This window comes from Leopardus geoffroyi, chromosome A2 (genome assembly GCF_018350155.1).
Source record: "Leopardus geoffroyi isolate Oge1 chromosome A2, O.geoffroyi_Oge1_pat1.0, whole genome shotgun sequence".
Lineage (NCBI taxonomy): Eukaryota > Metazoa > Chordata > Mammalia > Carnivora > Felidae > Leopardus > Leopardus geoffroyi.
This window is the reverse complement of record NC_059331.1, coordinates 114,475,427-114,489,059: the sequence shown is the minus strand read 5'-3', so window position 1 is coordinate 114,489,059 and position 13,633 is coordinate 114,475,427. Positions and strand designations below refer to the sequence as shown.

At 39.7% G+C, this 13,633-nt stretch overlaps 1 protein-coding gene across 1 annotated transcript in view; it reads right to left on the bottom strand.

Annotated features, from left to right (window-relative positions):
* DNAH11 (dynein axonemal heavy chain 11) overlaps nucleotides 1–13,633 on the bottom strand; it is a 351,912-nt gene that overhangs the window by 72,322 nt on the left and 265,957 nt on the right. The window contains 2 exon segments of the mRNA XM_045495056.1: nucleotides 5,298–5,420; nucleotides 6,623–6,858. Coding sequence (XP_045351012.1) covers nucleotides 5,298–5,420; nucleotides 6,623–6,858 — 359 coding nt within the window.

The window sequence follows — 13,633 nt, the reverse complement described above, 5'->3', positions numbered from 1 at the left end:
GACCCCTACAGTTTCTAGCATTATACAGGAGTCTCTTAGCTGACTTCACACCCTCAAATGGCTTGGTCCAAGTTCTAGGGATCCACCAAAACAGAGACCCAGGTAATTACGTTTTAGCAGGTGCCCTCAGGAAGAAAACCAGCTTCGGTGTTCCTTGCCTATTTGATTCCTATAGTCCTTTATTTTTTTTTGGTCAACCAAGTGCCAAAAGATGTGAATATGTTAACATATTTAGTTGCTTTTCAGCATTCACACATCTACTCTGCCATAATACCCGAAATATAAGTCTATGTTTTTATTGTTTTATTTTTACTTTGGTTTATTCATCTTTTTAAAGACATACAGTATGTATTTCTTACCCATAGAGAACTTGTAGTCTAATACAGATAGGAGTGAAAAAAAATTAAACATATTCTAAGACGGACAGATAAAGGCAAAATGACACAGTGGCCCAGTACAGAATGGACTGTGCATGGGAAGCCCTGAAAGTGGAAACTTAAAATTCTCATTTAATAAATTAAGTGGCAGGTGAATTCTGAATTAAGTGAATTTGGGATTTGCAGAAAGGTAAGTAAAACAGCCTATCATAGGAGGGGGTAATTAATCTGTGTGAATGAAGGGAATATGGAAGTATCAAATAGGTAAAGCATTTCCTAGGCTTCACAGAAGAGCTTCAATTCAATGTAACAGGCAACAGAGAATTCTTTTTTTTTAAAACATTTTTTTTAAACGTTTACTTATTATCAAGAGACAGAGAGAGACAGAGCATGAGCATGGGAGGGGCAGAGAGAGAGGGAGGCACAGAATCCGAAGCAGGCTCCAGGCTCTGAGCTGTCAGCACAGAGCCCGACACGGGGCTCGAAGTCACAAACCGCGAGATCATGACCTGAGTAGAAGTCCGAGGCTTAACCAACTGAGCCACCCAGGTGCACCAACAACACAGAATTTTTAATGGGTTCTTCGACAGGTGAGTGACAGAAGTGGTGTTAGGAAAAGATTATCGTAATCACTCTCTGGGTTGGAGAGGAGTGAGCAGAGAGAGACTGTAAAGACGTTACCTCATTCAGCATGAAGAAATGAAAGGTCTGAATTACACTGTAAGTTGTAGGTAAAAAAAAAAATTATATATATATATATGGATTCCAAAACATTGATGAGAAAATAAACAAGGTTTAGGGGAAAAAGAGTAGGAAGAGTAACAATGGCCAAGCAGCATTCATAGGAATTCTACTGAAAGGTGGTAGTGACTATTTATTTGGAAAAAAAAAAGTTCAGAAATTATGTTTCCAACATATGTATTAACTGTCAGAGAGTCATAGTGATGTGGGAAACAAAGGCAGAAGGAAATGGTAGATAAAATTAAATTTCCTTATAACCTACAGCCTACTGACAAATACTAGAGATAGGTAGAGTATACATTCCTCCAGGAACTATCTTAAAGTTAATGCTTTGCTAGAGGGAAAAACCACCTTAGTTTGACAATAGCTAGGCCCCTAGGACCTCAGTATCTTCTTTGGCAGATGAAAGTCCTTTTGGAAACTTACCTTGCCTTTACCTCCCCCAACTCCCAAGTATGTGGTTAGTCACTCCTCACAATCCCGGGGCAGGTCTTTCTGTCCCAGGTCCTGTCCCTGTGCTTAAAAAAACCCCACCTTTTGGCACCAAAAATGTCTCAAGAATTCTTTCTTGGCTTTTGGCTCCAGATCCCCTCCATTACTCCAAATCCACATCACTAGGTCATCTGAGAGGACATTTAGTCATTCTTTTAGTCCCCATTTTTGTCATCTGTGAAGATCTCTGATCTTCTGACTGTACAACATGTTTCAAAATGATCACATCTACCAGGCTGGTTTAACTACCTCTCCATGTAGACATTCCCCAATCTACGTGGTCAGCCAAGGTCTCTTTACCAGACTCCATACTTACATGTCCATTGGCTTCTTAGACTTCCTTTTTTGAGAATCTTAAAGTAGCACCTCAATCTCTGAGTGTCTAATAAGTGAAATCATTAACTCTTTCCCTACCACATTTCTCCATAAATCCCAACATCATTTAGCTTGGCAGAACACTAGAAATTACCCTTAAACCTTCCTTTTTTTCCCCACCAACAAAATCCCATTAATGACCATGAACTGATGAAATTAACTCTTTGAGAATCCTTTCATTTGTCCTCTCCTCTCTCTAGTATCCCTTAGTTTAGGGTCATATTATATCTCAACTGGATGATTATAATTGTTAATTAGATCCTGGCCCTAGGTCCATCCATGCTCCTTCAGTCAATACTTCACACCACCAATAGCAGGTCCTTTCAGAAACAAATGTGATTATGTTACTATCCTAGGATACTTACCAGTCTTCACTAGTTTCCCCACTGACTTATACTCATGATTCTCAAGTGAAAATAAGGAGACTACAGATTTCTTATTCCAGGAGGACAAGGTCCTTTGGTCAAGAACCACTGCTGTTGTTGGGGTGCCTGGGTGGCTCAGTCAGTTAAGTGTCCAACTCTTGATTTTGGCTGAGGTCAGGATCTCATGTTTCATGGGATGGAGCCCCACACTGGGCTCTGTCAGTGCCGAGCCTGCTTGGGATTTTCGCTCTCTCCCTCTCCTTCTGCCCCTCCCTTGTGTGCACACACACACACACTCTCTCTCTCTCTCTCTCTCTCTCAAAATAGATAAACTTAAAAAAAAAAAACAAAAAAACCACTGCTGTTGTCAACTAGTGTTACTGATAGGAATGGGCCCGTTTATTGTGTTTGGGGAAAAGAGAAAGAATTACCAACCTATAGAAAAAGGCCAACTTAGAAGACATCTGTGGGTGCCCAAACATCCCCACTCTGGGGGGTCCTGCCAGTGTCTCTGTTTTCACCTCACCCAGGCCTTACTACCCTTTTTCCCTTCCAGCACAAGACTCTCCCTCAATGCGGATCCTATTTGCAGTCCTCCCAAAGCTGTTGGGCTCTTCTGTGTGTTTTGCTATTTGGTATTAGTTCCCTCATTCCAAAATTCTCTTCTCCACTTGTCTACCTGACAAATGTCCACTCATCTTTCAACACTACTATTAAATGTCCATCTGATCAAGTGTGTTTTTTTCGACAAAGCCATTCCAAGTCTCCACTATGGAAATGATGAATCCCTGCCATGTGAACTTCTATCATCACACCAAAGGCACTGTATTACTTCTATTGCTTATACGTCTGTCTTTCCCCTAAGGAAATGTAGCTTCCTTAAAGGCAGGGTCTGTACCTTATTGGGCTTTGAAGCTGCAGGACCCAGTACAGTGCCTGGCATAACAGTACTCAGAGAAGTTTTACTCAGGGACTGATACAATACACAGGGACTCCACCAGCACTGAGATTCTCTGGAAAAAGACACTAAAAACATCCACAAGGGAAAGGGAAGTAGGAAAAACTGGAGGTACAGATCTGAATTTACACTCTTATAAGTCATTGTTCCCACATGTAACAGTTTAGAAAGTAGAAACATAATAAATGCATATGATAAAAACTATTTGTTAAATTCTTACATACCATTTAAAACTCTCCTGACCTTCTAAAAAAATACTGGAATGATATGATCTGTTCTATAGAACCTAATAGAATTTGTACATATTTAAGTAATAATATAACTTCAAATAAGTCGTTCTAGATTGTTTGTGATAAAGCCTTGATGCTTTACATGTTTGTTTGTGAAATAAAAGACTTCTGGGATTCACAATAGTACATAATTATATTCATGCTGAAGAAATTTTAGGACTCAAATTCATCAGTCCCTGGAAATTTCAGATTATATATATATGTGCATATATATATATGTGTGTGTGTGTATACATTTAATTATATTTAATTTATATTATGTATTTAGATCATTTATATATTTAAGTATATAATATATAACATGAAATATATATAGCCATATTTACTATATCTATATTTAAGTAATATACAGAGACAGAGAGAAAGAGAATGTGACCAAATTTCTTACACCCAAATTGTGTTATTAAAGGTTCATGTTAAAGCTACAGAATGAGTATGTCAATGAAAAAAAATTTTAGGTCTTCCTAATAGAGTCAAAATCTTAATAACAAAGATTTCACTTCAGTGGCATTTAGGATTTTACACTATATTTTTAACACATCAGACACAGCTACAATTATGTTTATGTCAGAGTTACAGTTTGTCAAGTAGCTTATTAGATTTTTCTAAATGCAACTCTGGGTAAATTTTGGCTTATTAAGCAATTATAAGTTGTCAGTCACTGGAAACGGGTTTACTTGTAAAATAAATACTAATCGGTTAGGGACTGTTTAAAAAATAGAAGCTAGCTACCCTTAAGTAGACCTATTTCCACTTAAAACTGAAAGAAATAAGGTGGTGATGGGAAAGGAGACAGGTGACTTTGAGGCTGAGACTAGATGTCAAAAAAAAAAGGGTGTTGGGAAAATTCTGAAATGATCCCTCTGTGAAGGAAAAACAATAACAACAACAACAAAAGGGAAGGAAAGGCAGTGAAGTAAGTCTAGTGAAGGCTGGTGTCCTGAGAGAAGAGGCACAGGGAGCCTGTGGAATGTCACAAGCCCCCGTGAGCCCACACAGGCTTGGTCAGAGACATACTTGCTACAGGTGACCTTGAACACATTTATAGCAAGCGCTGTGATGACTACTTAGAAGTGGCTTCAGTGCCCTGGGAGAATGTCCTGGAGAGTGGGGTGTCCAGGGGGAATGGCAGCTATTTGGAAGGAACTAGAGCTCACTGGGGGTGTTCCTACTTGTTGGTGGCACTGCTGCTGGTTTGGGAATGATTTCAGAGGCCCAATGACGAGTTTAATGCTTACAAGTATTTCAAGTTTATTAGAAAAGAGCACTAACATGGCAAAACCGTCATGTTGTGGATGCCACGATGCTGGATGACGCTGAATTAAAACAAAGTGTGTGGACTTAGGATACAAGAGATCTGCAGTTTAGGCAAACACACTACAGGTGTTTTGCCAACTCTTAAACTTCTTTGGGGTGAACTAATAAAGGAGCAACTACCCTCAGCTTTGTGGCAATGGGTTTTGTGGTTTATAAATCAGGAATTGGCTAACATGAATCTAAACCTATCAAGGAAACAGTCTGAAAGTCTGCATAAAGTTTGAGGTTGCTTTTGTCTTGGAATGTAGGTGCCATGGAATGAAAACTCAGAACCATCACTAAGAAGATTCCAGTGGACTATGCTTGATCCTGAGACTGACAAACAAAGCTATCACACTCATATGCAGCACAAAATATTTGTTAAAAATTCAAAAACACTTACTTCCCCTTTTTAATTGTGTTCCTGCCAAGCAGTGGATCAAGGACCGGATCTATTGTTTCCTCCAGATTTTCAACTAAGATGACATCTCCAAAAGCCAAAGCGGTTTCAATGGCATTCAAAAACCTTAAAATCCAATCACAATTGATATCATAAGATGTCAATAAGCACAGGGAAAATGTTCCAAATTATTGAAATTATATTTGATGTAATGTAGATTTTTTTTAGTGAGACAAACTTAGAGAAAACTTTTATATAGTATTCAATTAGATTACATAGAAAATAATGAGTACATTTTGAGATGAATTACACAGTGATATTTTCCAAGTGAAATTGAACAGTATGACTAAGTCCATGGGTAAATTAGTTCTTGTGACAATAACCATGGTTGAGACAAATGTAACTTATCCAAACATAATAAATTTAAATTAATTTAACAGGTCTTTTTTTGATAAAAAATTCAAAATATATTAAATGCCTTGTGATTTTGTCAAACATTCATTTAAAAAAAAACCTTTAGGTTCGGTTGTGGTAAGTGGTAAATTATCATTATATTCTCATTCTCCAAATTCTCCATTCATTCTCACTCTCCAAAAATAGTTTCTCCCCTTCAAAAATAATTTTCCCCAAGTATTCAGATAAGCAAGGAGTACATTTACCTGCACGACTGCAGAAATGCCTTATTTCACTTTATGTGTGAAAAGATGAAAAAAGGGTCGAATGAAGTACTAGTAAGTCTAAAAGTATTCAGAATTAACTGAAAACCAACTACATACAAGACTTTATTTATCATATAGTATTGTCATGAGGACCCAAAGGCAGAAAGTCTCAGTAGATTCAGTTCTCAAAAACTGTATGTAAAATGTGACGAAGAAATGATCTTAAGGCATTCCATGTTGGGACTTGTAGCCATGTTGCAATCCTACTCTAGGCAAAGTATATGTTCAGAAATAGGATTCTAATCACCATTAGGCCTATAAACGCAGGTGACAATTCTTGTGTTGCTATATGTCAAATGCCCTAAAGGATTACGGTACATCTAATTTCCATTCTTGGCCTTAGGGAAATGACCTATTTTTCCACTCAGGCACAGTGTTTGTTCCAATCTTCAACCTAATTTCATCTTCCGATTAAGTGGCTGCCACCCAACATAAATGACCTTTCAGCGAAAATACTTTACGTGAAACAGGAGCGAGCAGATAAACAATGTATGCCATACTGTCACACTGCACAGTAGCAGAGGGGTCTAGCAAATGCCAGGACTTTGGAGAAATGAGACCCATTTCACAGCAGCTTAGCAGAAAGCCAATCCTTCTGATCTCACGTACCCTTTCTGGCCCAAGTGTGTGACTTTCAGGTCAGTTCCATACTTATTCTTGATCCACTTAATTCCCTGCTGCTGGGGATCTATCATCAGAGGCCAGCGCTCACAGTGTGTTAGGATAGCGGCATTTTCGGTTGACATTCTGTCACTGGGCAGCCCTTCATTATTCCAGGTGGCGATTGTAGCATCATCCGTCAACATGGCAATTAAGTCCAGGCCTTCGGTTATTGGGATGGAAACCTTGAAAATCAGAGTTGAATGCAATAAACTGCCAGTGTGGCAGAGCAAAAGACTCAGCATGACAGACAAGAAAACGAGAGACCAAAGCCTGGAGAACACATGTGAATTCTCTCTGGACTCTCAGAAGCCAAATAAAACTCTCGCTGTGAAATAGAATTCACCCTGGTAAGTATGGTATTTTTACCTCTCAGAATTCTGTCAACTGCAGTATTCAACATCTGGTTTATTATTGCATCTGACTTCAAGTGAAAGGGACTCTGCCCTCTACATACATCAGCAGCTGCTCCAACAAGGTGAGAGGGAATTAGATACTGGGAAGGATTGCAGGCCAACAGAAATGCATTCGCTTCAATGGAGTAATCACCCCCACATAAGCAAAGCTAAAATGCACTATCTTGCTCAGGCATTTCATCCTTTTTACTCCAGGCCAGCCCTACAAGAGATGACTTCTCTTTCTTGGATAGGGTAATGGAAGGTATCCCGTCTGCAGGAACTCCATTGGCTTGCTGGCTGTGCCCAGGAACTGACATGGCGGCCTCTCCTCTGAGAGGGAATTGTATGCCCTGTCAATGTGGAAAGGAGCATTGCAAAGGGAGGAGCTGTCTCCTTTGAGAGGCAAAGAGAAACCTATTTAATTATTTGATTTAACTTTTAAGGTTTATTTACTTATTTTGAGACAGAAAGCATGAGATGGGGGCGGGCAGAGAGAGAGAGAGAGAGAGAGAGAGAGAGAGAGAATCCCAAGCAGGCTCGGCAGTGACAGTGCAGAGCCCACTATGGGGCTTGAAATCATAAACCGTGAGATCATGACATGAGCTGAAGTTGGATGCTTAACCGACGGAGCCACCCAGGTGACCTAAGATATCTATTTTAATATCTTCTTTTTTAAATTTTTAAATGTTTTATTCATTTTTGAGAGAGACAGAGTATGAGTGGGGGAGGAGCAGAAAGACAGAGGGAGACACAGAATCCAAAGCAGGCTCCAGGCTCTGAGCTGTCAGCACAGAGCCCGACACGGGGCTCGATCTCATGAACCGTGAGATCATGACCTGAGCCAAAGATGGACGTTTAACCAACTGAGCCACCCAGGCACCCTTCTATTTTTTTTTTAATGTTTATTTATTTTTGATAGAGAGAGAGCGCAAGCAGGTCAAAGGCAGAGAGAGAGGGAGACACAGAATGTGAAGCAGGCTCCAGGCTCTGAGCTGTCAGCACAGCCTGACCTGGGGCTCAAACTCACTAACCATGAAATCAGCTGAAGTCAGACGCTCAACCAACTGAGCCACTCAGGCACCACCCTAAGAAATCGATTTTAAAGAATAAGGATCATTCTTTACAAATGCAACTTTACAAAAAATAAGATTATAGGAAAGAATTTGTTAAGAAATTTATTCATTTGGTCATCAATCACCAAATATTTATGGAGTACCTCCTCCATAAGAAACGGCATCTGGAGACCCCGTAATGAGCAAGATGAGTAAGGAGCTAGTCCCATGGCTGGGTGAGGCGGGGGGGTAATATGGAAACATGCCCTCAGAAGAGAGGGCAGTAAGAGCCCTACTTGGAGTGGGTTGGACGCGGGGGTGTCGCAGCAGCAGCAGGAGTCTGACTGACTGGTTGACCATGGAGCTTCAGCAAAGAAGGTGCCAGAAGAATTCCTCCAGTAGAGCTACTGGATATGAATACATATAGGAAAAGTACCACTGATATGAATACATATAGGAAAAGCAGTGTAACATTCCTACTGTCTCTGGCCACAGTGTTACCTTAGAACCACTAGTCTCCTAGTGGGATGAGCAACAGCCTTGGTATTGACACACAATTTTCTTAAAGACACGAGAAAAATAGTATCTTTTTGAATAAGCATCCTCCTATCAGCAAGGGATCTGTGGCTTTAACTTCTACTTAATGCAAACAACTTGAAGCAACTGGAGGTTTGAAATAACTTTAACGTCTGATGCTAAAAGGAGTAACAGAAAGTATACATGTATGTCTTGTGTCTGAATTTGGTAGTTTCGACTGTTTGAGCACCTACTGTGCACGCAGTTGAGTGCAGGGGATCAAAGAGAAGTCCCCCTTTTTACAAAGGGTCAGTTTAATCTAGCAGGGGAAATAAAGCAGGTAACTCATAGTAAAGAATGTCATAAATGTTGTGCAATACCTTGAGACTTAAATTTTCACAAATTTTAGGATATTTTCTTGACAGTATTATGTTCAAATAGGTGGTTGCATAAGGCACAAAGAAATTTTTTTTAATTAAAATATATTTTTTGGTATTTACACTAAACATTTTCATAATCAACTTTACCCTAGGTTTAGGCTGGGGAATATAAACCTCATTTCACATGTGTCTTTTTAATTCACTCTTTTCTTCATAAGTCCTTGAAGAAGTCTGCAGAAAGGGAAATGAGTCTGGAAACCAAACACAAAAAAGGGAGCCCTTTATGTCTCAAGTCAGCTTTGCAAATCCAGAAGGCTCCATCTAATTGCTTCATTCAGTAGCATCAACCTAAGGGTCAGCCCGGATGCCACTATGATATGAGGTGGGGAAAAACAAAAACAAAGAGGCTCCTCTCTACAGAGAAGAAGCTTCTACTCGAGAGAAGGAGAAGGATGGATGTACATGCCATGAATCAACCCAAACTAATCCTAACACCACATGTGTATCGGAATCCTCTGAAAACTAACCAAGTGGCATATTCCAAAGGAAGAAAGGGAACCTTCCGATGAGATGACACTTTCACTTCCCCAAGGAAGACTTTTGCACTGCTGATGGGAATGCAAACTGGTGCAGCCACTGTGGAAAGCAGTATGGAGAGTCCCCCCAAAAATTAAAAATGGAATTACCAAATGACCCAGTAATTGCATTACTGTGTATTTACCCACAGAATATGAAAACACTAATCCAAAAGGACCTAGGCACCCCTATGTTCACTGCAGCATTACTTATAATAGCCAAATTATGGAAGTAGCTCAAGTGTCCATCCATAGATGGATAAAGAAGTGGTATATGTATAATAGAATATTAGGCAGCCATTAAAAAGAATGGAATCTTGTCATGTGCAACAACATGGATGGAGCCAGAGAGTATAAGGCTAAGTAAGTCAGTCAGGGAAAGACAAATATTATATGATTTTGCTCATATGTAGGATTTAAGAAATAAAACAAAAGAACAAGAAAAGAGACAAAGCAAAAAACCACATGGTTAAATACAAAGAATAGACAGACAGTTACCAGAGAGGAGGTGGGTGGAAGATGGGGGAATTAGGGAGATTCAAGAGTACACTTATCATGCTGAGCACCAGGTGATGTATGAAAGTGCTGAATCACTCTTTCGTATTCCCAAAACTAGTATTAACTGTATGTCAATTATACTGGAATTCAAGAAAAACAAAAACACACAGGGTTGCCGAACTGAAAAAAAAAACCACCACTCACATTTCTAGGTGACAAAAAAAACTAACATTTATAAGGCCTTACAAAATTTATTCACATACATTCACTCTTTTCCATGTCTCAGGTAACTTATAAGAGTTCTGCAAAGAAGCTATCTCTGGTTGTTTGCTTGTTTTCGCTTAGGGCACTGAGGCTTAGAAAGGCTACCACCACCAATAACCTCATGTATTTGTTCTGTCTTTAACTTCTCGGTCACATCGATGAGGAGAGTGTAAATGTCTCCATGAACTTGTCCGTGTTTCCGCCTGAGTGCCCAGAGGACAATAACTCTAGATGGAAACAATTTTGGGTAACAATTTTACTTGGATCCACGGGCCATGTATGCCCATTACCCTGTCTTGTTCAGTCACTACCTTCTAAGCTATTCTCTGGATAAAAATCATGTTAAGTAACAGTTTAATTTGGACCCTCAAGGCCATGTACGCCCACTGTCCCTATCCTTTCAGTCACCACTCTGCTGCTGTTCCTTCCCGACCCAGCCTCCAGACTCACACCCCCAAGATGCACATTCTGCAACTCTTCCCACACACCCTTTAGAATCATGGTCCTATTCAGATCAAATAACCTTGCTCCCATGACCTGCTCATCTTCACCAAAACATCAGTTCTCACTTAAGCAGTGGTTCTCAACCCTAGCCTGCATACTGGAATCCATGAGAGTTTTCCACAGCTGCCAACAGGCAGCCCGCCATCACTAGTGATTCCACTTCAATCGACATTGATTTGTTTTAAAAGTTCACTTCCATGTGATCTCAACATGAGACTGGGTTACAGGAATGACTCCCCTGAGGATGCACTTCCCTCAAAGGCTTTCTCCATAGACTGTTGTCTTAATACCCTCAACACTCAAAATGTGTGTGGGAAAGAGTTGTCATCCCTCTTACTTGCCTATAGATCATTTAGATATTGGCAAATCTAAAAAGACATAAAACAGACTGGTGATTCCCTAAGCCTGGAGAGAATGGGGTGATTGGAGCTAATGGATATGGGTTTTTTTCTGGGGCTGATGACCATGTTCTAGAATTGACCGTGATGATGGTTGTACAACTCTGTGGATATGCTAAACACCAATGAAATGAATATTTTAAAGGGGTGAATTGTATGGTGGGTAACTTACATCTTAATGAAAAGATATACTCAACATCTGCAACATTCCAGGTACCATGCCAGGTTAACAAAATATACAGAACCCTTGCTTCCATGGATCTTACACTGCAGCTGAAGGAGGGAAAAGCTATTAACCACAGTAAATGAATAAGTGAAACAACATATTAGCAAGTGATAAGTGTTATGGGGAAAAATAGAGTGGGATGAGACATACTGAGGGATGGACGTTATAATCCTTTCTGAGATTTGAAAATGGCATCTGAACAAAGACCTGATGGATGGGAATGAGCTATTTATATTACAGCACTATATATATATATAATTTATATATAATTTATATATAATTTATATATAAATATATATATTTATATATATATATTTATATTACAGCACAATATATATATATGTGTGTGTGTGTGTGTATGTATATGTGTGTGTGTATATATATATATATATATATAAACATATATATATATATATATATATATATATATATATATATATATAACTATTTATATCTCTATATAGATAGAAAAAACACCAAGGGCAAAGGGCCTGAGATCAGAGCATATCTGGTATCTGGGCAGTGTGACTAAGGCAGAGCAGTGAGGAAAAGAATAATAAGGAGTAAGATAGAGAAAGGGGCAAAATCAAAGAGGGGTTTACAAGACATTATAGGACTTCTGCCTTTTGCTCAGAGTGCAGTGAGGAGTCACAGAAAGAATTGTGAAAGAAAATTCACTTAATCTGACTTGCACTTTTAAAGAATCACACTGGCTATTGAGATGAGATTTTGGAGAGAAACAACCAACATAGCAACAGGGAAACCAGTTAGGAGGTTTTTGCAGTAATCCAAGAGAGAGATGATGCCTTGGCCCGGGATGGGAGCAGTGAAGGTGGTGAAAACTGGTCAGATTCTGAATGTATTTCGAAGGCATAGCCTGTATAATTTCCTGGATGGGCTGGATATGAGTGCCAGAGGGAAGAGTCACGTCAAGGTGACTCCAAGGATTTTGGCCCAACAGAAGGTGAAGCTGTCATTAAACAAGTTGGGAGTGCCTGGGTAAAAGAGGTTTTGGGCGGGGAGAAGGTCAGGATTTTGGTTTGGATGCGCTATATGTGAGGCATTTTTCTGACACAGAAGTTAAGATGCCAGGGTCTGGGCCACAGATATACTTTTGCAAATTACTGGTGTACAAGTGACATTTAAAGCCACACACCTGGTGAGAAGTAGCTCAAAGATTAAAAGCTGGGCATTTCAACATTAAGATTGGGGAGAAGAGGAATAAATTAATGAAGTCTGAGAAAGATTCACCAGTGACATAGGAGGAAGATGGGGAGGAGGGGAGGTTCTGGACTCTAGTAAAGAAGGTACTGATGGAAGGATGGAGTAATCAATGACATCAAACGTAGCCAAGAGTCAAGTAGGAGGAGACTGGAAAACCACTAGACTTAGCAACGAGGAAGCAAAACTGCACAATAGGAGTTTTGGTAGAGTGGCGGGGCCAAAAACCTGTCCAGAGTAACTCAGAAAATGGAGGGAAGATCTGCAGACAGTGTTTCTAGATTGGTGTCTAAAGTGATGACTGCAAATGAGAACAGAGAAATGGAGGAGTAGCTGGAGAGGCAGGGAGGGTTCAGGAGAAATTTGTTGGTGTATTTTTTTTTAATTTTTTAATGTTTATTTTTTTTGAGAGAGAGACACACACAGCATGAGTGGGAAGGGGCAGAGAGAGAGGGAGACACAGAATTCAAAGCAGGCTCCAAGCTCTAACAGTCAGCACGGACCCTGACAATGGGCTTGAACTCATGAATTGTGAGCCAAAGTCAGACGCTTAAGTGACTGAGCCACCCAGGTGCCCCTGATGCATTTTTCACATGGGAGAAATAACTATGTATGTGAATGCTGTGGACATGATCTAGTAATGAAATAGTAGACAGGGAAAAATTCGTGAGAGGAGAGAAATGCTCTAGAATTATCCTTGAGGAAGGAAAAGTGATGGAAACTAGTATAAACCTATATGGTCACCTTTAGATAAAACGTCAGCTGTTCATCTTACAGCATCAGGAGGCAAGACAGGGTATGAGTACAACATTTGCAGGTGAGAGATATGTCTGTGGGAGTTTATACACTATTACACACTAAATGTGTCAAGTATCTCTCAACATTCTTGATTGTTTCTGAAGTCTATGCTCTGAACTCTATTTCCCCT